Consider the following 27,112-nt stretch of genomic DNA (forward strand, 5'->3'; position numbering starts at 1 on the left):
GGGCCCTGGTAGTGACGGTGGCCACTCCCAAGGCTGTGGAGGAGTTACAGGGCGATCCAGAGTCTGCAGATACCAAGGGGTACTTCATGCAGCAGCACAGCGTGGTGCTAAGCCAGGATACCCAGGGATGTCTAGAGTGTCCCCTGGAAGAACTACGGCACCCCGTTTAGTCATACGGCGGTTGTGGGTCTGAGCAACCGGGGGCTGCCAGCATACGCTCCGCCCACCTCTTTTGGGGGGGGGGGCGTGAGTAAGCACGTGGACTGGTGGTCCACGGATGGGAGGGGTGGCCCCTCCCAAGGTTTGGTATGCACCAATCGGCGACTGCCATGGTGTAATTTAGGCTTATCAGACGGGCAGGCTGCTAGGGGTTGGCCTGCCCTGGGATCGGATCGCCCGTAAGATAACCCACCATGTTTGCATATTGGTTATGCTAATAAACCTGCAGCAATATTTCTCCACTTACAAAAAGTGTTGTGTGGTTTATTTATATATTTACTATGTGTTATGTGACAACAGTTGCCGATATTGGCACTATGACTGTGAGCTATCAATTTAAGAGTACAGGGTTCTCTGCAGCAGGTGCATTCACGCGTAATATATTTTTAATGCACTATGCGTCCAATTAACTCACCCGGAACAAATTTACTAATTTCTTTGAAACGGGTAAAACAAAATTGTAAATCGACTATCAGACTCCGCCCCTCGTGACTCTATCCCTTTGCTGCTGTTATCCCTTAGCAAAATGTGGAGGAAGAAACAGAAATGGTGTTCTAGTTTCGTAGGTATGTTTTGAAGTTAATATTACCTGGGACACGCCTTTCTCGAAATATACGTGTCCGCAAAACATGTTATGCGAAAAACGACACCTGCTGAGATATTTTTTACATCCGGACGCGAACAAAGGGCCGTTTCATGAACAATGGTTCAATTGGCAAAAGAAGAAAAAATCTGAACAGTAATTAAGCTTGTTTACCAAGAAGGGCGCAGCTCAGGTACCACAGCTACAGCCCTGTCAGCGGCATCCTATCCATAGCATGCGCTCATCCCTGACTGGAATATTCCGCTAGGAGCGCCTTCCAACGGCACTCTGGGAAACGTAGGCCGCCACCTGCAAAGAGTAATGTGCTGCCTCACGTTGTGCTTGAGCACCAACACTACAATTCCCGTCAGAAACTGCAGACATCGAGCCGCGCGGGTCACGACAGGATATGTAGTTATTATTTGCCCCTAGATTCAGACTTAACATTGGAAAGAGGAGCTGTGAACTACGAATCCCGCCGGCCAAAAGAGGACATCGATACCCCACACGCACTGTTCAAACGGTGCCTCCAGGCCACAGCTGGAAGGGGTGTGTCTGTGAGGATTTCTGGTGTTTGTGTAGAGCGGACTGGGTGACTAGTAGTTGTGGGAAATAGTGCTCGTGCAACTGCATCGGAGCGGCAGCTGAGGTGTAGCGTTCCCGCAGTCTACGGCGCAGCGCCTCCGTCACAGAGTTTTTCGCCCTTTCTGACGGGACGATGATGGTGAAGGAGGACGAGGTGTTGCGCATCGCCAAGAAACTAGACAAGATGGTGTCCAAAAGGAAGACGGTGAGTCCTGGCCGGATTCCCAGCACCCCCGGTGCACAAGGGTCCGGCCTGGACCCGCTGTCTGGGGATGGAGGGGAAACCGCCATGAAAGAGCCGACATGATTGATATTGCGAGGTGAAGCGCCCCAAAGCCCGGCAGTGTTGCTGTCCGGGAGGGACGCGCTCAAAATGGTCAGAAGTTTAAGAGATCATATGCCAACCCAAACTATATAATACGACACCAGAGATATCCCCGCGATAATTTAGACGGGTAGAGAACTTCCTAGAATCCAACATTGGTTTTACTTCAATGGGTGTTAAAGGGGAGGTCAGGTGGCTCTAGCGTCCCATATTGCCGCCGGGGGCAGGACTGTTTAGCATATTGTGTCTGTAGCTTTAAAAAACTCCCAACAATCGCTACTGAATTCTATCAGTGCACTTGCTTACGTTCGTGGTCGGGAAGACCCCCCCCCCCCCCCCAACGACAGACTGAGAAGGAAACGTTTTATAAACTAAAGATAATCACCCTAAACCGGTAGAGTAGCAGGGTATGAGAATTACATCTTTTCTTAGGCTCCAATCAGTGCTTCAATCGGCAGGTGTTGACTACCTGCAGTTTTTACATCTGAAAGTGAGTTTACATGCCTTTCTCAACACTGCTACATGACATTTAGTACCGATACTTCCAGTAGCAAAGAAGTGCTTGCCTGGATGAAGTTTGCTCTGTGCATTAGTTGGGCTAACTTCATGTGACCTACAAGGTAAGAGAAAAACTATGCGTTTTCTTATCAATCTGAGGCAACTAATGCAGTGGCCAAAGATTATATAAAAGCGCCCAAGGAAGAACACTGCCTTCCTGCCGTGCGTCAGTCGGGTCTGAGGCAAGGCTGACTTACCTGCCTGAGACACAATTTCCAGCTGCATGTTGAGGGTTAGGAAGGGACACACACTTTGCATCCTCACGCGTGGGCGTACGGATTGATGCCTTAACTTCCGCCCGGAGGTATTACTTGACCCAGGTCACGTGTTTGGAACTTTTTGCGGGGTTGTAATACAAAGAGTAAAACGGCTGCACCATTTGTCTCTGTAAGCTTGCAGACTATCCAGCCTTGAGGCCCAGGATATCCTGGTAGCTATAAATGTTTGATTTCTGGGGGAAACACCCCTTCAGCAGAGTAGGGGACCATTAAGGGAGCGAAAAAAATATAATCTCAAGAGGGATCAAGCCCACTCCTTTCTCTTGTGGCACAGTACTATAAATTGATTAAAGAGTTAACAGTGTATTTCCTCTTCATTTAACATGATCTGACCATGCTGCCATTCCTTTCATATGGATACCTTGGTAATTGGCCTTGCTCGGGGTTTGCTCTTCTCCCTCATGTACACGGACATTAGCTCTGGTCAATTTTGAATAGCTCTCCGTAACCCATGGTCCACTCTTATGTTATGCTCTAGAGGAATAATTGGATACTGTAATGAGTATACTTAGAGAAGATTGCCACATTCAAAAACTGGACTCAACCTCCGACTAAGTCCGCCTACCTACTGGTTTACTCCTGAGTTAAACAAGCAAAGACTTACAGAAAAAGGTGACAACACCCGTGCAGATGGCTTTATCCCTCCTCTAATGCTCCATATTTCAATCCTTTAAAAGGGTTTATAAAAGATTTGGTCAGATCTACTGGTCTTATATTTGCTGCACACGTTTCCACCTCCTCAAATTGTTGAAAAAAAAAATCCTTCAATATTGCAAATGTTATTACTTATTTCTCATACTGCTCTACTTCAGTAGTTCCCGAGGAGTTCTTATGTGCTCCCAGATCGAGGCCTTTTCTTCTGAAACCCCTTCATTATAGTTCCTTAGTTCTTTTGCACCCCAGTCAAAAAATCGTTGTTATGTTTGCATATTTAATGTTCTTCTGGGACTGGTTAAAAATGTTCTTTGGGGTGGTTGGGTTGGAATAAGCCCAAGCTTGAGAATCCATTCTCCCTTTACACTACAATCCTCAACACACAGTTCATAAATGCCCCTGTCCTCATTTTGAACCTTCTTGAGTTTGATAGTTGTCTGTTAATCTATGGCAGAGATGGGGGTAGGAACAGCTACTTAATGTGCACTGGGGAGGGGGAATAGGTCTTGATGGGATTCTCTTGAGGTGGGTTTTCTGGGGAGGCCAGACTGATGTCACGTCTGAGTCCCTGGCTTTCTTTTCAGGTTGACTGCCCGCAACTTGGTTCTAAGCCATTCATCAGTAAGGTAGTATACACTGCACCCAAAGGTTTAACCATTCTTCTGAGTTTGTTCACAGTCTGGGTTTGCACTGCTGACTCCCTTATAGGTTTGGTGTCGGCCAGGGTTTCTAGTCTAAATGTGGTGGACATTACTGGATGGTACTGTATGTCCCCTAAAGTCTTCAACTACAAATTCATATCACTTATGCACCATTAGAAGCTGTTTTTGTGGGATCTGTGGTCGTTTATGCTTTCTGTTGAAGTACCATTGTGATGACTGCTGTTTCACACTGGTGGACAAATACATCAGCTATTATTGAACTCTGAGTTGCCAAGCAAGCAACTGTTGTACACTTCACTGTCTGAGAGGAGTTGGCTCACACAGTCTGGGTTACACTAGAAGTCTGCAACTAAGATTATTTGACACAGTAATCATTCTGACTAAATTCAGTACTATTCAATAATAGCTGCATATTTAAAAGTACGTAGGTAAAGTAGGCAGTTAAAATAATGAACACGCCAAGAAACCCAGACAGCCCCAAGCAGTTTCTAGTTCTTATATGCAGGTGCCCCATAATTTAAAGTAAATTTGATTTTTTGGGCAATATTATTGCATGGGTGTAGGGTGGCAAGTCTTCTGCCTTCTCTGGAAACTTCTGGTTTAATTTTTTCCACAATGACTACTGCTTTTTAGGTGACAGAATGTTTCAATAATACAAATGTTGCATTATATATCCTTTTTCTTGTAATTTTTAGCTTTTCGGGATGCTGCAGAAGATGGCTCAGTGGTTTGAGCACATGCCCTTGGGATCCCGCAAAAATGGTTTTACAAACCTGTCACTGAAAAGAGAGCTGGGAATCATGCATCATAAAAATGCTGGTTCAAATGCCTTTTCTCCAGTAAAGCCATTGTGGATCTGATGGGCTGTTACAGATTATGTGGTTTGGACTTTGACACAGCTTAAGGAGGGCCGCATTAATTGCCAACTAGCCTTGAAGTCTGTGGACAGTTAAGGTGACAATAATGGTGTTCGAAATGAAACAACACCCTAAGTTGTTCCCTTAAAGTACTAAACTTTAGGGGCTTATTCTCTCAAATGCCTGGCTATTTTCAAATTGTTTCAGGAGACAAGTACACATATGGACCCTGGCAATCCACTAAAAAGTAAAGTTTGTGCTAATCTGCACATACGACTTGTAACTCCTTTGGAGTTTACGGGGATCTGAGCTACAAGCCACAGAGACAAATAGCAAAGATTAAAGTTGGAAGGGTAAAACCTTTGTCACATTGAGTGTGGGCAGAGGGTATAGTCTACCATATAATTGGGAGATCAAGAGAGTGCAGAGTTTCAACCAGGTTTAGTCCTGGGATGGCCCAAGTTTGTTGTGTTCCCTCGGATCAGACATATGACATCTGGTTCAATTGCAGCCAGCCGGCTCCTCACTGGTGGTTAAGTGACAGGCTCAGTTCTTTGACTCCCTATAGTTCAAGACATTTGAGAGGTGGCCAGCTCTCCAATTCAGACTGCCCCTCCGTTCTTGTGGGCAGTACAGTTTGGGTCTTCAAGGCGGGTCACAATTGAGGGCTTCTTCAGTGGTATATGTTTTATCACAATCAGAGGTGTTATTCTGTGGGGAGGGAAAATAGAGCAACTTATAAAAACATCGTCAGTTTGTTGATGAAATGTATCCTTTTAACATGTTCACTTTTATGGCATTGAGTTGCCGAATAAAGTACCATTTGATTTGAAAAACCTCGTCCTTGTTGGATATTTCCCCCAGCTGTTGCTGCAGAGCATTTGCAGAAGTCCGGGCAAATAAAAGTACCAATCCCTAGGGGTCGGTTCCTATCCTTTTCATAGTGTCCCAGTCAGATAGTCAAGACCAGTTTAAGAGTCTTCCTGTGTTCAGAACCATAACTGTTGGCAAATCAAAGAGGGTTCATCTGTCCAGCCTTTCTCCATAAATGAGCAAAGGGAACTAGCCAAGCTGGCTAAAGAAAGGTTATTTTTTACAGGTGAAAGAGACCAGACATTCAAATGAGGTCTCTTCTGTTTCCAGATAACTGCATAGAACTTGAATGCAGGAACCAATAGATGGCTTAAGTATGGAAGTTATAGAATGGCGTGCCAGACATCCCAAGTATGGTTAAGCCATTTTAAAGCAGATCTGTCAAAACAGGTTGTGCTTAGTATAGTATTCTCCTGTAATGTACCTTTGTTCCCTGATGGAGTACTGACCTGGATGGTGACCTGCCCTGGCTCTGATCGAAAATGTGTATTCTCTCCATGTCCCCAGAAAGTCAGCAGTTCTGAGCTGTACGATAAACATCACTTCCATTAGTAAGAAACATGGAGAGGACCCTCAATTATGGGTTGCAGTTACCATGTCCTTATGCGGACACCATGTACAAAGGATATATACATCCACATAATGCCACAAATCAATCAATCAGGTGGCTTATAAAGGGTGTCAACTCACCCTTAAGGGTCTCAGGGTGCGAGGGGGAGGTGACTGGTCTGTCGAAGGCGCTGTGGTTCAGTCGACGAGCCAGGTCTTGAGGCCCTTCCTGAATTGAGGCAGTGACTGCAATTGCCTAAGTTGCAGAAGCAGGGTGTCCCAGGTCTTTGCTGCGAGGTAGGAGAAGGATCTTCCTCCGGTCGTGGTCTTCCGGATGTGTGAGTCGGTATCCAGGGCCAGATAGGGAGAGCGGAGCTCTCAGGTGGTTTCGTGGATTGCGAGGTGGTGGTTAAGGTGCACAGGCCCTGCATCGTGTGGGGATTTGCAGGCGTGTGTGAGGAGCTTGAAGGTGATTCTTTTGTTAACTGGGAGCCAGTGGATGTCTCGGGTTGTCCTATTTGTGGCTGCGGTGGGGGATGTTGAGGATGAGTCTAGCTGAGACGTTCTGAATGTTCTGCAGTTTCTTGAGGAGTTTCAGGGTAATGCCTGCATAGAGTGTGTTGCTGTAGTCGATTCTGCTGCTGATGAGTGCGCGGGTGACTGTACAATATGACTTTAATATCCTCGTGCAACAAGGAGCCTAGTTATGTGGAAAGAGTGCATTTTACCAGAGAGGACCAGTAGACCACAGGTAAAGCATTGTTTCCCAGGACTATATATATATACCTGCCACCAAACATCAGTTATCAGCTTGGTTCAAGACTGCAATAGGCACCCTATATTATAGTAAAGAGTCAGCCAGCGGGACCTTGTTTTCCCGCATTAGATCTTTCATCAAATGTGGGACAACACAAGCTTAAAGTAGTCTCTGTCTTCAGGCTGGGATTTACATGTATAAACCGTGTGGAAAAATAACTAGAAGCCCAACAACGTTGTATAGTAGATCATCCACCTCATTAAAAAAAATAAACCATTCAGGTCAGTGTGTTGAGCTCTACTTCCCCTATGTGCTACCCTAGATTAAATTGCTACTGCAAATTGTATAATGGAGTCCCTGGAAAGAGCTCTGCTCTTTGCTTTCCAACTTAGTACTTGACTCAGTATTGAACATCTTCCATGTACTCAAGGAAATCCTAGCTTTACTCTCTTGTGTGCTGTTTGAGGCATTTTATACCTTGTCTGGCACAGGGGAGATATTTTCAACTTCCATTATGGCAGATAAGGAAATCTGTTTTCAAAACATATTGCTACTGTAGTCTAAGGAACTAACCAGCACTTTCAGGGCAGTTATTGCTTCTATTCAACCCATAAGGCTTTTCACCCTGATATCTGCTAGACGATTCCCTCAAAGTCTTGGAAAAGCATTGAAAGGAGGCTGTCCTAATAGTTCATCAAAACGATCTTTTACCCCTCAAAAAGGAATGCCTCTTATCAGCTGATGATTCTGTCAATTACCCCCAACAAGCACTTCCACAAAGGTGGTGTGAACAAATAAATCATATGGAAGCTCCATAAGTAGAGTTCTTCAAGGTAACCCTTGTTTCTGGCTCCACAAAGAGAAAACCAAACTTTCCTCAGAGAAACTGTTTAAATAAATAAAAAGCACCAGAGCATTATGTGTACAACATAGTGCGAAAAAAACAGTTTTAGTGAGGCCTTAGCCAACTCCACCCACCCCCCCTCCCTAAACTTGATAGGGAGCCACCTGTGGTCAACTAAGAACTTACTATTTTTGATGCTACCCTAGTTGATGGTGCCTCTGATCACATCACTGGCAAAATACCTTGGTCTCTCTGTAGACTGCCACACTACCGAGGACCACCCTGTAGTCGAGCAAGAAGGCTTAGTTGTTACCACCGCTGTTTACAATATCAGCGATGATACTGTCATTTATCCTGACACCAAAAGCTTATAATACCGTTTCCTTCCTTGGAGTTTTGGACTGTTCACAGTTGCTACTGAAGGTGTCAATGCATTTACCTGCCTACGTTTTGGATTTGGATGTGGATATCTGTGAACAAAGCTTTGGGCCCAGCTTCCAGCCCAACACAGCTAGAGGTCCACTACATACTGGACTACAAGGAAGGGGAATATGACGATCACCTCATGGAGAAGGCACTAGAGAACATTTCCATGACCCACAACGCTCTGAGCAATATGCTATGCAAGATCCTGTGCTGGTAGGTGCCTAAAGGTATTGGGAAGATCCCTTTGAAGCCTCTTATGAGCACCAAGACCCACCTTGGATGTAGTGTCCTGTGACTTTCTAGAATAAGTTGCAGTAGATGATGGAGCCTTTCTAAAACCTGGTCCCTCAGCTCTGTTGTGTTGCACAGGGACCACCTTCACTGCCTCCTCAACAGGATTGTCATGTACTATCTCTGCTGCCTCAGCCTCCATTATTAATTGCTCACGAGTCACCTCCACTTCTGAGCTCTGTATCTAATACTGCTATGAACAAAGGCATGGAAGTCCAGTAATACACTGACCATTATGCCAAACAGCAAGAGGAGGAAGTCAGGTTCTGGAACATAAGTGAACGAGGAAGCACACCAAGATGATGAGCAATGGAGGCATCTCATGTCATAAAATGTAAATAAAAAACCTGCAACCTGATTTGCCATCAGTTTACATCTCCTATTACCATGCCTTTCAGAAGAGTCAGCTAAGATAGTTAATCTGCTCATATCTGCAGTAAAACGGCAGTGCTTCTTTCATAAATTCAAAGAGTATCTAAGACGGATGGTGACATCGATAACCATCTTGGACTATGTGTGGAAAGACGGATTGAAGCAAGTCGACATTGCTAGCAATAGTTCAAACGGTTTTGACGTTCCTTGAAAAGAATTACATAGTACCAGATTCCACACCAGCTTGTTTGACCATCCCCCTGAAGTCGTATTCCATAATAGCGGCCGCGGCCCAACAGAGATCCCAGTAACCCATGTTTCCATTTAGTAGTGATGCTCAAGGCAACTTTGATCTTGTGCATCACCAATGCATAGTCTACTAGTGACTCCTTTACAAACTTCTTAAGAACTTGTCTCTATATCACATACTTGCATAATCACATATAATCGGAATAAGAGTCCAGTAAATGTTGCCTCAATCACTCAATAAATGCTGTATGTCTTTGCTCTCATTATAATTTGTGTATGAATAAAATATATAAATAAATGAAAAGACTAAAACAATGAACATAATACAGTTATTTATAACCTCCCCCTAAAAATGACACGATTCAACTCTTGAATCCTGCTATTTAAAAGTTTGTTGGATTGAGAAAGACAGCAGGGGTTTAGCCATCTGGGTGGGTCTGAGTAAGTGCAGTGTCAGTCACACACTTTTATTAATGTGTGTTCCTATATCCTAAAGAAAATCATATTAATGTGGAGCACAGTGTCTGGTATTTGTCAGTAGTTTCAAGAAAGGCAGTGGATGCTCTGCCATTCTTAGGTTGGTACAGCTGTGAGATGTGGTAGAACAGGTAGCCACTGCTTCATCTGACTCCATAGGATAGGTAGGAGGCTAGAGCCATGGCTAAGGAAGGAGTCTACACATTTGCATCAATAGTTGATGCTGCAATGGGCATGGCTAAACAGGATTGCACCACTGGGCAGTGGCTGCAGTGGCCAGGAGGAAAGGCTAACTTAAATCCACCTCATTTCCTCGAGGTGCAAGCTGAAGTATTGGAGATTCCCTTTGATCGGCAAACATAGTTTGGAAAGTAAGTGAATGATGCCTTGCAAACTTTTAAAATTGATGCAGGCAAAGCGCAAAGCATGTTCCCTGGCTGCTCTCCTGTACAGATTAGCCTCTTTGACAACCTTATGAAGGTTTGTCTATTCACAAGCATACGTAAGGGGCCTACAACAACCAAATGGTTTGAAATCGGTATGGACTGCTGGCTACTGCAGATGGTCCAGTCTGTGCACACCCTGGAATTCAAACCAAAATCACCCCATCGCCTACTGAGTAAGGAACACCACCTGCATCTATGAGAACTCCAACAGATAATCCTTCTTATCAAAATAGTGATGAAAAAGGTGCCATTGACCCAAAAGAAACCTGGGCTCAGTGCTCCATTTGTAAAAAAGTATGTGCCAGGGAAGTCATCTGGAGGCCACTGCAGATTGCACCACCCATTGCCACTGCCAGAGCTGCCAATGACAGTACCAACTGAACTACTAACCATCGCACTCCTACAGGTGTGACAATTCAGACTATTCCAGGCCCTCAAAGAGATAAGAATGGCTTGGGTGGCAGGTATCAGTCATTTATATTGTATATTGAATAAAAAAACAACCGTTGTTGTGCTCCTCTCTAAATTAACCAGACAGTGCCATCATGTGACAGACTGTTATCAGTGCTGGAGCCGAGCACTGGAAACCACCGGCTCAAATAAAGCACTACCTGGACTTGCACTCAAAGTTCTACCTAACGAAGAAGAAAACACTGGAATTGAGTCTGATCTTGGACCTATGTGGTTTTAACCGGTTTCTAAAAGAACACTCCTTTCGGATAATCACCCTGACAGAGATCCATCTGTTGCTACAGGAAGGAGAGTTCCTCATCTTCTTAGATCTACAGGATGCCTGTTTCCACGTACCCCTACTCCCGAACCATAAGTAGTATCTATGATTCTGCATGGTAAGGCAGCAGTACCAGTTCAAAGTCCTCCCTTTCGACCTTAAATCCATCTATCTCAGAAGTGTTTGGCACCAGTTGCAGCCTCTCTTTGGAGGAGCTTACCTAAACAACTGGATAATAAAAATCACCCTTGGCAGAGGATGCCCACGTCTGAATAGTGTCTTACATTGATCATTTTCGTCAGCTGGGCCTAACCCTCAATATTCAAAAGTCTTTCATACGCCCAATAAACTGAAACAATTTTTTGGAGCTGTCCTCCATACGCAACTTGTCAAGGTGTTTCCTTTCACTGGACTGAGTTAAAAACTTCAGGACGTGCGTATTGCTGCTGGAACGTTTGTCATTCTGCATAGCATTAATTCCTTTTTACGAACTGTGGTTGAGACCGATTCAACAAGGTCTAAACCTGCAATGGCAGCAGTCAACAGGATCATGCAAAGCCACTATGAAGGTATCTTGCCACCTCAAGAAAGCACTACTATGGTGTAAGTTTGTGGGCTACATCTATGCAGAACACACATTCAAAACTATTAATCTTCATGATAGGAGACTGTTCTGTAGAAATCTGTGGAATTTTAATGCTGGAGCTATTTACTGAGGTCTCAAATAAAAAGAGGAATCCCTTTCCTCCACATAAACATCTTTGCGCTGTGGCCATTAGATTGGGCCTCCAAGCATTCCTGTTACTACTGGCAGGCTAGGCTGACCTAATCAGAAGACAATATGATCTCCATTTATTATATTGCCAAACAGGGAGGCGTAAGGTTTTCAACGCATTTGGAAGAGTCGCAACTACTCAAGAATGGGACATTCAAAAACAAAGTAGGCATATCTGGGACCTCTGCCTGGGATCCAGAAAAAGCATTCACATATTCACGCCTCCATTTTCAAGTTGCCACCAGTGGGAGCTTCATCAGGATCAACAGTAACACATTTTCAGGAAGTAGGGTTAACACAACCAAGATCTGCATTAAAGCTTGTAGAACAAGAAATGCCTTTACTATGCAAGCAGGTACAGGCTCCAGAGGCAATGCTTCCTTGATGATGTGGTAGAACTTCTATGCCTACACCTTTTTGCTGTTTGTCCTTGTTCCAAGAATGCTGAGGAAGACCAAGACTGAATACTGCTCACTGATATTGATAGCCCCTGTTTAGTTATGTCAGTTGTACACATACCGGATATGGCCGTCCAGAAATCCCCATCTTCAGTGAAAATCCACCCCTTGCTGCTTTCCAGGCACAAAGATCATGTTGTCCACCACAATTGGAAGTCATTCAGCTTAACAGTTTTGTACCTTCCCACCTACAATTCAAACATGTGTCTTCTCTTTTGATTGCAGGGCAAAACTGGTGCAAGCATAAGGCTAATAGCTATGCAGCTGCATCAGATCCTGCCATATTTTTACCAACTGGCTACGGACAGTTTTAAGTACATATCTAAGAGTCCACTGAGTAGCTTTTTTAAGGTTAAGAATGTTAAGCGATTCTCCCTTCTTCTCAAAGGATCATTTAACAGTTCATGGGAGGGATATTTAGGGTCTTTCACCCATTTTGGCGCCCATTTTCAACATGGGAACAGAAAACAGTACTCAGTGAATCAGTGCTCCCACCCTTTGAGCCAGCCCACAGGCCTCTTGGAAAATGGCACTGACTTTGTCAAGGAGAGAGGAAATGCTTCAAACTTTTGCAATAAAAGAGACACTCTTGCATTTGATGCCAGACTGTCGTATTGTGCGCCTGCTCAAGGTTCACGCCCAAGATACCCTTGAGCTTCCATTCGATCAAATCAGCAGTATTCCATTCTTTTGTCTCAAATCTTTCAAAGTTGTATGAGAGAGCACTATACTCTCTGAGTGTTCATCAATGCATTATATTTTACTTGGAATGAACAATGGGTATAAGAACATCGACCAACTCTTCATCTCGCTTGGGTCCCCGCAGAGATGCCCATCCCTGTCTAAACAGGACATTACCCACTGGCTTTCAGGCTTGGGTTACTGGCTGTCACAAGAAAGTGAAGAACCGCGTAGGAGGTAGGGAGACGGCATTGTCCCAGAAACATGAGGCGAGAGTTGCATTCTACATGTTTTGCTCACAGAAATGTGAGCGTCTACATGGAAAAGCAGGCACATGTTCATGAGGGCACATCGCCTGGACTTGAAAATAGCAACTGATTCTTCAATGTGCTAAGAGGTACTACTTCTGCTCTTTCACTGAAGGTGAGCATGTTTCCCACTTAATTTATTCTTCCTGCTTATTATTTTAATTCAAGCATGTGAATCAGTTAAAGATACAATGCTTCAACCTCTATTAGTTATTTGTTTGTAACTCCAGTTCGTCACTAACAATTCTATATAGCCTTCACATTTGTGCTATGAAATCTGAGCTGTGGTCCCCCACAGGGTGAATAGAGAGCTCTGCAAACCCACCTCATTGGCTGGATTTCAGATTGTTTGAAATGGAGGTGGATGTGCTTCAAGTCTTTTAACTAGATGGGCCTGTGGACATCGTAACACTGTTTATTGCTATTTTAAAATTACGGGGGGTTTCCAGCTTGACGGGGAATGATTTACAAATATACCAGCACTGGAGAACTGGAGTTACAGGTAAGAGTTGCTTCTGATGGTAGAAATCAAAAACACTGAGCAACCTAGGTGGCCTGACAGATTATCAAGCATATTGTGGGAAAAGTAGAAAACAGGCCAGAAAAAATGGAACGTATGAAGGAAGGCGCAGCTTTCCATGTCCTGCAAACAGTGGATTCTCCTGAGCTTTGGTTTCTAGACACTAAGTGTAGTGAAAGAGTTACAGTGTACATGGAATCAAAGTGGTCTGTTTTAAGTAGTTAATTTATGATTATATTTTTCCACAAAGTTTTATATATCGCAAACTTGACCCGAAGGCATCGGGTATCAGAGCGCTTTACATGAGCACCAGTTGCGTTACATGAGGACACATTAATTTTTGTTAGGCACGGGGAGAATACGTGATTTGCTCAGAATCACAGGATGTTGCTCGTCCAGACTCGAACTTGGTTTCCCAGATTTGTGGTCAATCGCCCTAGCCGTTAGGCCAACTCCTCTCCCCAATATGGGAGAAAAGCACCAGCATTTGCAAAGGAAATCAAGTGTTGAATAAAAAATCATCAAAGTAGGCTTACAAGTGATAATATAACCGCGAACATTAATACCATATTAATTGTAAGTCGCCTTGCAGTTGAGTCTGCCTTAGTCTTGGTGACTTTATGTATATGTTCACAGTACTTTTCCATTGCTAGCGTTACCCTGCTTATGTATTCTTGGGGATATTTTATTTCATTATAATTCATGGGAATCTGTAATCCCTGGATAAACAGCAGTCTCTGATTACTTTATAATTGGTGACTTGTGACTCACCCTGTTGCTGATTATAAAGAAAAGACGTGAGAACTCGACCAGGCCTCGAAAAATCAAAAAATGTTACTGGACCTGTAAAATCTACTCGACCTAACTGTAATGTACTAAACCGGTCTCAAATTGTGTGATCCTAGGCAAATATTGTATTTTATGGAGCTGCCTTTTTCTTTATTTCACACGAGAGCACCTTCACATATGTAAGTTTAGCATTTCTGCCTTACAAAAAAACTTGAATGAATGAATAAAATAAAATTTATATTGCGCAACTAAAACCCGAAGGCATCAAGGCGCCTACAAAACAGATCAAAAACAGAAGGCAGAACACAACTACAGGTATGACCTCGCAAAAAGACGGGTTTTCAAAGCATTTCTAAATAGCTGTAGAGTGGGAAGGGACCTAAGTTCCAGTGGAAGAGCATTCCACCACTTAGGTGCCAGAATGGAAAAGGCTTTGCCCCCCCATTTAGTTCTCCGGATACGGGGGACTAATAAAAGAAGTCTATTAGAAGAGCGCAAGTTCCTGGAGGGGCTGTAGAACGATAGAATAGATCCGATTCCAGTAGAGCTACCATTTGCTAGGGCCCTATAGGTCATGCACATGGTCTTAAAAAGTATCCGGTCCTCTATAGGAAGCCAGTGTAACAGTTTTCTGGCAGAGGTAGCCGAGGCACGCCTGGGCAAATCCAGGACAAACCTAGCTGCTGCGTTATGGACCATTTCCAAGCGCTGCAGCAGACTTTTATTCAGTCCCGCATATAGCGCATTGCAGTAGTCCAGCCGGGAGCCAATGAGAGCAACAGCAACTTGTTTCCTTGCCTGCTGCGAGAGATAGTGCCTGATCTTCCTCAGTATGTGTATAATGCCCCAGCAAGTAGAGACAGTTCTATTGACTTGTTGACACATGCTGAGGGTGGGGTCGATCAAAACTCCTAGGTTCTTGGCCGAAGAGGCGGGGACAGGACACGCTCCCAGTGAGTCCGGCCACCAGTCGATTGACCATACCTCTTCCTTTCCTCCGAACACCATCACCTCCGTCTTCTCCCCATTCAGTTTCAATGAATTATGAATCATCCATTGACCGACTGCCTCCATACAAGATCTAAAATTGGAGGCAGTCGAGCTAACTGACTGGGAGAGAGAGACGAGGATCTGCGTGTCATCTGCATAGGAAACTACCTCCATCCCAAAAGATCTAATTAGTCTGGCAAGGGGGGTTACGTATATGTTAAAAAGGGTCGGACTTAATGCCGACCCCTGAGGGACCCCACATTGCACAGACATGGATGGAGATAGGAACTCCCCCAGCTTCACTCTTTGATCGAGGAAAGAGGTCAATAGATGCAGGGCTGCTCCCTCAACCCCGATCTCCCTCAGGCGCGATGTTAAAACTGAGGGAGAAAGGGTGTCAAAGGCTGCCGTGAGGTCTAGCAGGATCAGGAGGGTGGTCTGACCCCCATCCGCACGTGTGCGGATATTATCCAGCACTATGGTGAGGGCCGACTCGGTGCTATGTTCCCTCCTGAAACCATGCTGGGAGTAATCAAGGCAACCCGAACTTTCCTCGAAAGCTGCAAGATGTTTATTCAGATGAGTTTCTAACATCTTCGCTGGGGCAGGGAGCAGTGAAATGGGGCGAAAGTTCTTTAGAACCCCAGGATCAAGAGATGGTTTCTTGAGTAAAGGTTTCACTACCGCCCTTTTCCATTGAGGGGGAAAAATACCATCCCTCATGGCCCTATTCATGATGTCAACGAGAGGGGGCAGGAGGGATTCCCTGCGCTGCTTGAGTATCTTAAGCGGGCAGGTATCCAATGGCGAGCCTGACTTGGTATTGTTCAGGAGGTTCTCTAAATCCTGCAAAGAGAGGGGAGGGAAGGATTCCAAACGTCCCAGAGAGGGTTTCTCAGTAAGAGCAGTGAGAACAGGAGCCGCATCCACAGGTACAAGGGGCTCAATGGTTAAAGTCCTCTGCAGCTCTAAAGCGGAATAAATGTCAGAGATCTTCGTCTGGAAAAAGACAGCTATGCTGTTACAGAGCTGCTGCGAGGCAATAACAGGGTCCGAGGTTTGAAGGGAAATAAGAGAGTCCACTATCCTGAAAAGCTCCTTCGGAGAGGAGAGTGAGGTGGTAAGGGCCGTAAAATGTTCCTGTTTAGCCCTTATCACTTCCATCTTGTATTTCCTCATCAGGGTTTTGTGGGCCTCCTTGTCCCCCCGATCCCAGCTAGTATGCCATAACTGCTCCCGTCTCCTGACTTCCTGTCTAAGAAATCTTAAATGCTCCGAAAACCAAGGGGCAGATGGCTTTTTTCTCGCTGAGTAACGCGCCCGGATAGGAGCCAACTCATCCAGTGCCTCAGTGACAGCCTTTTCGAATTGCGCGACCGCCACCTGGACATTATCCTCCTGGAAGATGGACAGGCTAGAAGTCCAGGGAGCAAAGGAACTATTAGTGATATTCTTAAAATCCCTACGTAGTTCCCTTTTGCTCAGAACTTTTTCGTACCTGTCGACGGTCGGGCAGGACACCTCAAACGGTACGGCCAGGTGATCAGACCATGAGAGGAAGAAGGGGTCCTTTACCAACAACCTCCCATCATTGGAGAAGATCCCGTCAAGCGTATGACCCGCTGGATGGGTAGCACCTCTGACCAGTTGAGTCAGTCCACAGGCTGACGTAACATCCAGCAGGGAAAGAGTATCATTGGCCTCCCAACAACTCCAGGTGATAATTTAAGTCTCCCAGAACAGTTAAATTTTCGCAACCAAAATAAGGTTCTAAAATATGGTTTTGATTTGATTGACTAAACGTTTGCTCCATGTAGAATATGAATCTGGCCCTTATATAGGGTACACATGGACATAACTTACTTTAATATAACTTTATTGCACCTAAACAATATTTCAGAAAAAATACTTATCATTTGCGCGTCACGAAGTAAAGTGTTCTGATTTGTTTTTGTCCTATAAAAAAAGTTTTTCACCACACAGAAATCCAAAATATACTTTCATAACTACTGACATATATTTTGCAATGTTTGTGCAGTTCACTTATTAGCTATTTAAATGTTTTGTTAGAAAAAAAGCCTGACATCTTACAGCTGTTAATTTCACACGCTTTGCACAGCGTGATTGTTAGACGGCTCACTTTACAAAACCCTCTAACTTCACAGTCGGAGAAAAAAAAGTATATGTAAGAAGACAAACTGACTTTTACCTCTGTCTCTGAATGCAGAGCACATATGACAAGATAAAAAATAAGATTTAAAGGCATCTTTATTGCTCATTCACTTTGTGAGTGAATAGCACATCTTTTATTTGTCAGCTCACCAGAATGGGCCAGTAGGCCCTAAAAATAGCTTGCCCTGATGAAATCTGACTCACCATAGCGAGTAGATTTCTCGAGGCCTATTGACTATTTTATGTTATTACAGTAGAGTTCTGACATCATAATGCCTGCTGCTAAAACCAGCAGCCCAGATGAAAGGCATGTCAGTCATGGAGCATAATAGAAGCAGCTGTTTAAAGCAACAGAACATTGCTTTTCTTTCTTCTACTCTATTTTAATAGCATGCCATGACAAGCAGAAAGAATATGTTTATTTTATGCACTCCTTAGAGAAAAGCTAGAATCTTTCTGCATATTTCTGCATATTACAAGCTATCACAGCTTAAATAAACACTGGCTTGTATTGAACGGTTTCTAATATTTGTTAGCAACAAATATCTAACTGGTTTTAGAAGTGTTTAATTTTGCACTAGAGGTTTTATTTGTATTCTTCAGTTTTCCAAAAATGCTTGCTCTTTCATATGAAAGAGCTACAGACCAAGATTTTAGGTGGATATTGGGAAAGGTGATGGTGTGACCATGTATTATATGAGATAAAGTACCCCCTGGCATACATTTTAAGGACAATGCAAGTTCCCTCATAGTTCCATAACATTATAGAGGAATTCAGCCGTCCACCTTGTTCCTCTAAATGGTTATGGAACTCCTTGGTGACTTGTAATATACTTTTAATGTATGGCAGGGGGTACTTTATCCCATATAGCCAGGGTTTTTCTAAAAATTAGTTAAGGTGCTGTAGCTAAATCATGATCTTATTTGGCAGCGCAAATTGAATAGGCTATTCTTATGGAATAATTTTAGATTTCTAGACTTCCAAACCATGACGAAACAGATCACCTTTTTAAAGAAGCGGTGCATTGTAAAAATATTACGTGACAGTTTGAAGTACACTCAGCTAAGCTGAATGGCACGTTCACAGACTGCATTGCATTACTGCTCAATTTAGATTGGCCACTTGCTTATCTGTTTACTTGGGTGAATCATAACTAGAAACTGAGATTAGGTTATCACAGGCACACCCTACATTTCACTACAGCTTGTTTGCATAACATCTGTTTTAAAAAATGTAATCATGAAAAACTAAGCTGTTTCTGTGTAAATGACGGAGCAAACCTGAGGCCAGCACTGTAGCAGTAGTGCTGCAATAAAAGCTGTTAATTTTCTTTGGCTTTTAGGAAAGCTTTGAAAACCCACCTGTTCGCAAAAGCGTGCTAGTCTCACCCTGCGGCCCGCCACAGTGATCAATTAAAGCGCTGCGAGGCCTCCGGGTAGTTTATGCGCTATATAAATATAATTTTTCATTTCATTTCATTTCTAACTTTTCCTATGGGGCAGGTGGCTGGGACTGAGCAAAATGTTTTAGAATCTTACTGTTGTTTTGTTATTCAATGATTGAAATTCTATTTTAAGAACTGAGTTTGGTTCTTACCCCATTATGTCCTCTTGCAATTATAGACAACTTAATGAACATCCACAGTTGTTCAATATATATGTTAGTAGTCTACTAATTCTGGTGGTGCAGCTGGGTACTCTTTTTAGTTGTGCGTCTGGCAAAATTCTCCTGGTTTTGTGGAAATATTCTCCGGCAAAAAAATCAATGTGCCTGTTTTTCAAGAAAAAGTAAATAGTTTTTGGTTGGGACATGGTAGCATAGTTGAGGTACACATCTCATCTGTCAGTAGTCTGCAGAGCTACCCCTTATGTTATTTTGACCTTTTTACTTGTACTTTTCCCCCCAAATGCCGGGTTGTCACGTTCATTATGCTTGCAGGTTCTACTGCCTATTTTGGGTAGAATATGACCCGCATGCCCATTACGGCATCCCTAGCATTATATATTAGGGTTGCCGAATAAATTCTGTTGTTAGCTGTTTAATAACCGAGGTGCCCATCATATGCAAGGTGTAGATAACATGACACTGACAAAATCATGCCTAGTGTAGGAAGTTGGGTTCTTGGTGGAGGGGTGAAGACCTTTCTCAAGCAACATCCACAGTCCCTGTCTGGGTGAATCATAAAAGTAGCTAAATTAACCTGTATTTAACCCGCTGGTAGCTTGGCACTAAACCAGTAAGGCTTAATTTAGAGGCAGTGTGTAAGGTATTTATCCAGCACTTACCCAGTAATAATGTTAAAACACAACATAAGAAAAATCCCACACACATTTAGAAAAATGTAAATAAATAATTTGACACCAAAGCAAATTAAATCCAATTGGTAGAACCAGAGTTATGAATTTTCAAAGTTGTTAGAGAAAAATAACACCTAAAAGATCAAATTGCCAACCTCTGGAATCTAGTTGTGCGAAACCAGGGTAAAGTCAAAGGTTGTGGCCAACTATGACTGAGCGTGGTTCAGATGCACAGGGTGGTTTAGGCCCGTTCTTGGCTTACCTGCGGACTTAAAAGAATTTTTGAAGAAAAGGTTACTGACAAGATAAAGTTCTTCATCAGTTCAGCTGACGATGTTCAAGGAGATGCATCCGTCGTTGAGCCGCAGGACGAAGTCGCAGTGAAGATTTCTATGTTTGGACTTACACTTTTTGGGAAATCGAAACTCTCCAGCGGGTCGAAGCTGTGGGCTGTAATCGACAAGAACTCCATGAGGTCAGATACCCTTTCTGAGAGGAGCCACTGAACAGGATTTGCTGCAGTTGTGAAGAGCATTGCGGGAGCTACTGCGAAGTCGGACTGACCTGCGATGCACCGTGGGCAGATCAGCGAGCAGACAGGTCCTGGTCTCCTGTCGGTTCACAGGCCACATTTGGTGGAAAGTTTTCTACATCCCAAGTTTCAGTATTTGGCTTTTCCGACACCTTTTTCACCCAACGGTCCAGGACTTGTGGTTCGTTGCTTGGAGGGTGGGACTCACTTCAGACAACGTTGCTGAAGCTTTATGTGTCCCTGTAGGTCAGAACAGGAGACCAGCCAATAAGCCCTTGAAGTAACGCTGGTAGTCCTGGGGTCAAGCAACAAAGCGGGCCTCAAGCAGCAGGACTGTCCTCCCAGGGTTGCAAGGCAGTCTTCAGACAGCAGGGAAGTCCTCTGAAGTACAAAGCAGGCCTCAAGCAGCTGGGCAGTCCTCTGAAGTGCATGGCAGTCCTTCTGTGGTTCCTCCGCAGGTCAAGGAGTAAACGAAAGAGTTGGTCTGAGGGTCCAATATTTACCAGCGTTTGAAATGGAAGAAACATCTAGGCACTCCCTCATCTAGGCCTGGCAATGTCCTTCCTTCCTCTGCCCAGGCTTTAAGAGGTCTGAGGTGACGCAGGGCTGGTATCAGGTTCTTTGTTCGTATGCTGGAGGCAGCCCTTTGAAATATAATTGGGGCAGGGAACAGCTCCACCTCGCCTGTCCTGGCAGGATGGCCCATCCTTCTAACACCTAGTCTGCCTTTGTCTTATAGTCTGGTAGGAATACACAAAGGTCAAATATTCACAGCCATGCGACTCAGGCTGCAAGCATCAAATAGTTAGGACAAGAAAATACCAACTTTCTAAAAGTAGCATTTTTAGAGTTGTGACTTAAAATCCAATGTTTTCCAAGGGAAAATGTAAGCATGTAGTAGTGATCAACCAGTGCAGGAGGTTTTCACTACCGTGACATTTAAAACTTAAAAACACATGTCCTACCTTTTAAATACTGTTGGAAAGAGGACTCTACATGATTGTAAGTTCTGGTATTTATTAGATCTCCCCTGTCCACCATCCAATACAGCTCCTGCCTCTCACAGCTCTCATAGTTCTAATACAAGCTTCTCTACAAAGGCTTGCTATCCCAACATTCTAAGGCAGCCTCTGAACCAACTGTAGGGAAATAAGAACCGGGTGGAAGAAAGGGAGAAAATACAGGCAAAATACATAACCTAATGAGAATACTGTTTTGAAGCTGCAATGATATAGGAGGGGAATATATAATCAGACAAGCGACAAATACGATGAGCCTTGCTGTATGGGCTGGTTAGGGCCTACACTAGGGGTGACTTGTATGTATTCATAGGGGAGGTTTAGGCCGGGCAAAGAATTATTTTAATAGGTCGAATTGGCAGTTTAAAACTGCACACAGGCTGTAATAGCAGACCTGACACATGTTTTAAAGGGCTACTTAAGTGGGCGGCACAATAGGTGCTGAAGGCCCACTAGTAGTAGTTAATTTTCGGGCCCGGGGTACCCGTGGTACCTCTTTGCAAGGGTCTTATAAGTAAATTGAATGTGCCAATTGAGTTTAATCCAATGTTACTATGTTTAAAGGAGTGAGCACAAGCACTTTAGCACTTATTAGCAGTGGTAACGTGCTCAGAGTCAGGCCAACAAAGAACAATTTCAGCAAACAGGAGGGGAGAAGGCTAAAGGTTTGGGAGAAAACCACACCAAAGGCTGTCAGGTCTAACACCCAGAGTATGCCAGTCTAGGCTACTATGGTAGTGGCACGGTAATGCCTAGATACCTTCACTCTGTAAATGAGGGCCACCTTTTGTCAGGATATCCCAAGAGGCCCACACCGCCATCCGGATTTACTATTATTGCAGCATGGTGAAAGATCCTCTGCACATTGCAAAGTAATCTGGATTTATCCGTGACATAGTGTATGCACTCCTAGCTGCACTCGACTCTCCAAGCTCAAATAGCAACATAAACAGTTCTGCTTTTTACACACTACAATGAGCAACATAACTGTACCTATATAAACACATATTATCAAATGGAGCTATTAACTGTCAGCCGTAACTAAATCATTCCCCTAAACATACAGTTAAACTAAGCCAGACCGATTGGATTTACCATTGCTTTTTCTTTTGATGTTAACAATAAAGTATAGCCGAAGTAACAAACAACTTTGTAGTTGTGCCTACCACTTCGATAAACAATGTTAAATGGATATAACATTACTGGATTAGATACTAGTATCCCACTTTTAATAGCATAATTAATAGAATATCTGCTTGTTCTCACTCCAGCCGTTAATTTAATAAGATCATTCTCATTTTAGTGCTTTTCCTTACACTTTCCTCTCCTCGTCTATTTGGCCCTCTCACTAGTCTTGTTGACGTGATAACTTTGTTTTGTCCTCCATCTGATTCTCTCTCCTGTTCTTTCTCTTATCAGCCCTTTTCTCATTCCTCTATGTTCTCTGGTCACCCCCCTCACTGTTGTTCCTTCACCTCCGCTGTGCAAATTCTCTCTACTGCCATCCCTCTCTGTTTTGTTATCACATATGTGCCCTCGCTCCTTTTTTATGTCTCCAACCTATTATCACTGCCCAGTTGAGCTAGCCGTCCCTCCTACTTGCTACACTCTTTCTCTATGTGTAAAATAAATGGAATGGAACACTTGGTAGGTTTGATCAATGTCATAGAACCCACATTGGAATACAGTGAGATGATTGGACTACAGAAACATCCCATTTTAAGCACAGGCAAACACCACAATGTATTTCTTTAAAGGAAAGATTACAGAACCAGCTGATGCTCTTGTCAGAAGGGCTTTTTCCCCTCAAAACGTAGGTATTAATTTTGTAGTGATAAAGGACAAATTACTTAACCTGTAATTGTTTCTTCTTTAAAGGAATTTTTGTTGTAGACCTAGCACAAAGTACTCCCACCTGCGCAAGCAACTCTAAAACGCTTTAAGTAAAAAAAAACACGCACTGTTGCACTCTTTCCTTGAAAAAACTGGTTTTACTAAGAAGAAAAATTAGGAGTGTATTTGTGGGCTATATTTGCCAGATGTAATAGCTTTTTTGTAATTAAAAAGCCAATTGAAACTAAACCACTAGTATAAAAGCAAGTTGCTAGCAATATCTTTCACAGACCTTTCATAAAATGAAAAAAAGTGGTAGAAAACCTGTATAATGTTGCCAGATAGGCTGAAACCTGCTAAGATTGTCAATTGGCTACACATATATGAACTGGACTGTAGTTGAAAAAAACAACAGGATTTTCTAAGCTCTTTGGTTTTCTTTAAACTTAACTGTAGAACACATTTGCCACTGAGGACGTGAAGTGTTCTTTCAACTGGGGAAAAAGCACTATTGTTTGTTCTCATGACCACACTGGTTTTATGGAATACTCTGATCAGTTGATGACAACCCAGTATATGTATTTCACTTACATGATGGGCTGAAACGAAAGCTATCTTAAGGGCTGTCTTCCAAGATGAGTGCTATAACGGACCCTTATGGATGGTCTTTCAGGGTATGTCCATAAGCTTGAAAGTTCTGTGTTCAGTTTCCAGGGAAGATATGGTTTCCTGATTGCATGTAGGAGATTTGTGCTGAGCACCTTCTGTAAACTTTAATGGCTACAAGATGTACCTAATTCCGGAAACTGGCATCCCAATTTCACCTGACAAACAGTACCAGGCATGGGGGCCATTGATTCTTCCCGGCACTTGCAGTATTGAAATTATTTTGCAAGCACCAAATGCACAGTTTATACCTATTGAAGGAGAAAGGAGCTCTGGTAAAAAGGTTTTGTCTCCTATTGAAGAAGAAAGGTGCTCTGGTAAGTCTTTTTTCCTGGATTGGCATTTGATTCTTTCCTTAGTGCAGTTTGGTTTCAGTAGATGGAGATCATACTGCTTCCTCCCTTTTTGGAGAACCACTACCAGCTGGTCAGATTGGATTAATTTTTACTGGATGACTGCAGACTTGATTGTGGTGTCCCATGGGGATCACTGTTGTCTTCTATACTTTGTGAGAACCTGTGGGAACATTTAAAAACTCCTACAATCTCTACTCTCTGAAACATACTGAGTATTAGAGGTGTGGCCGCTTATTAACTCTGGGTGGATTCGTATAATGCTTTATATGTAGGTCTTCCTATCTCCCTGATAAGCAAACCTAAGAAGGCTCAAAATGCTCCAATAAGGGCCTTTGAGAAATACAAACAAGTCTTTTGCTGCCCTTAGAGCACTCTTGGCTTCCAATGTTGGCCCCCATCACATTCTCACATTCAAGACAGTACTTGCCTGTGTTCAAGGGATGGTTGTTTTCTTCTCCCCAGTATTAAATGCTATTCCAGTGTACATGAGATTGGCTACCTTGCCTTCTGACTTTGGAAAAGTGCTACTCAGATTGGGATGTTTACCAAGATTATTGACAAAAACATTAGAAATACCTCAATGAATCAGTCAGTTTATCTGTCTCAATAATGGTAGGATAAAGTGGTCAGTTTACACATGATACTTTGGAGCAATTTGATATTAATTTCTTCATCCTACTTTGGAAGGCTCTTTGTTCCCTGCCTTTTTCTCTACCTTCCTCACTGCTTCTGCCTCGTCATTTATTCTTATCTAGACTGTCTGGTGATATGGAGGGTGTTCATTTCATCAGGACGACATTTTGAAATGTGGGAATTCGATTGCTGAGCACAATGATCCATTAAGAAACGTGGTTGCAACTTTAGAAGTAAATGGTTTGATTTGGAAAGGTAGAAAATGCTGCTTCAGGAAAACTGAAATTGAATATGTGGCACATAAAATATTTCCTACTGTGGTAGCGCTAAAGGAGTATCTGGTTAAAATCGTCTCCATTTTAGAATTCACAGCTTGCAAAGAAGAACTGAAAGTGCTTTTAGATATGGTTTAATTCTGTGCAAAGGTAATCAACATTTTTCCTCAAAAAGTGAGACAAATATCGGAGTACATTGGTTGAGGAGTGATGATTCATCCAATGACCGCATGCTAGAATCTCTGTTTTTGAGGTGTTGACCTTTAGGTGGTTGGCAGCCATCAAGTGATCAAGGGCGCTCATTTCTCCATGTTACAGGAATCAAGATCACATAAGCTTTTAAAGTTTTCAATATTTGCATATCATCAGGGTAGTTTTAACAGCCAAGATTAAAGGATGTAATGATGACAGTTTGTGAACTAATGTATATGATGAAGAAGAGGGGAGCAATGATTTGTAGCTGTGCAGTAGAACTGTTAAGAGAAGAAGCTGGGTAATGTTGTGGTGAACACACTGTCCTCAAGTTATTAAATAATCCATTTCAGGATGGTACCTTGAATTCAAAGTCATGAAGTGTCTGTACTAGGGTTGAGTGGTGATCCATATCGAAAGCCAAAGGTAGATCACGTGGAAGTAGGGCTGCTACTCTTATTTTGCTATCATTCATAGTGCAATCATTTTGAGAGCCCAAAACTGGTTGACATTTCCTGTGAATGCAGATATTTGTTTGAATGCAGAACTTTCAAACAATGTGCCTAAAAAATAAATGTTCAGTGTTGGTCAAAATTAATTTAGGATAGATTGATCTAATCCACTTTCTTCACCGTAAATTTTATAGTAGTAATTTCGGCTTTATCTGGAAGGTTGCTAAAGAATTATTGATAATGGTCCTTATTTCGATGGCTGCAGAATCTTTGAGGAGGATATCCTTTAATAAATGGGCTTGGCATGGATCAACTGGGCATCTGAATGAGCCACAGTCATTTATTGTGCTGGTGAAGTCTTCTGCTGTAAGAAAGTTAAAGTGAAATCATTTCACTCCATGATTTTATTTGAATTGGAGGTTGTTTGCAGTTTTCATGATGGGGCTGAACTACGTTCTTCTTGATTCTAAAGGTAGAGTTGCTGATATTTTGCTTTTTTGATGAAGTGGTTATTCAGAGTTGCATAGCTCCTGGGCGGGTGAAGCTTTCAGGTGAACACATTCAGGTTTCCGGAATTCATTAACAACTTTATGCAGTTCTTTCTTGGCTACGCTGCTTCTTAGTTCCTGTGCTAGTAGTGTTTTCATTTTGGTTTCTTCAAAGTGTCCTTATAGTATTGAAGTGGCATTGTAGCACAACCGTCTTTATTGTTGCATTTTTCTTGAATCTTTTTAGGTTCCTTCTGCCGGATTTTAGTGAAGTCACTCCTGGGGTCACCCAGTCCTCCTGCAACGTTGGTTTTTTGAGGTGAATGTGGAAGGTATAAGCTTATGAAGGTTGTTAGACCTTGGTAGAACTGTATAACTGTTATTGGTGTGCTTTGAAGTAATGAGATATGTAAAGTTTAGGTAAAAGTTCAAATGACTTGCTTATGTCATGATCTGTCATTTGTTATTTTTAGTGGTGACTAACATTCAGTGATGTAGGAGTAGAACGGGTAAAAGAAATCGCACGAAGATCAGGCCTGATGTCACAATGGCAGTCAGTTACTGGGAATACATTTGGAGTTACAAATATTTCATCAAGTGTGTATCTCGCCAAATATGTGTTGGTCCATAATTTAGTTGAAAAATATCCATTAATTCGAGGGTGACCATGGAAGGTTTTGCTTGATATGATTTGGGTTTATCAAGCCATGTGTTAAAAACCACAGGCTTCTAGAGGTTTCGGTGCTTTAAGGCGATCTCAGTGAGTCTTAAGAAGGGTTCAGCAAATGCTGTACTGAATAGAGGAGACTGTAGCTAAACCAGAATGTACAAGTGAGAGTTAGTAATGGAAATAATGATTCACAGTGAGGGACTTCAAAGTCTTCAATTCTTCTGGCCTGATGGGCTTCTTTGTGAACAGTAGCTAGTCCGCTTCTAGTGT

The 27,112-nt window shown here is 43.0% G+C and overlaps 1 protein-coding gene across 2 annotated transcripts in view; it reads left to right on the forward strand.

Annotated features, from left to right (window-relative positions):
- Positions 1–1,308: 1,308 nt before the first annotated feature.
- Positions 1,309–27,112, forward strand: part of TCEA2 (transcription elongation factor A2) — a 360,970-nt gene continuing 335,166 nt past the window's right edge. The window contains exon 1 of one of the 2 annotated variants that reach the window (XM_085614606.1): positions 1,309–1,351. Coding sequence is in view for 1 of the 2 variants with exons in the window: in XM_085614605.1 (XP_085470731.1) it covers positions 1,521–1,592 (72 nt within the window). In the remaining variant the exon portion in view is untranslated. Of the gene's footprint in view, positions 1,593–27,112 lie in introns of both variants that reach the window. The other variant, XM_085614605.1, reaches the window with a different exon arrangement.

This window comes from Triturus cristatus, chromosome 7 (assembly GCF_964204655.1).
Source record: "Triturus cristatus chromosome 7, aTriCri1.1, whole genome shotgun sequence".
Classification (NCBI taxonomy): Eukaryota; Metazoa; Chordata; class Amphibia; order Caudata; family Salamandridae; genus Triturus; species Triturus cristatus.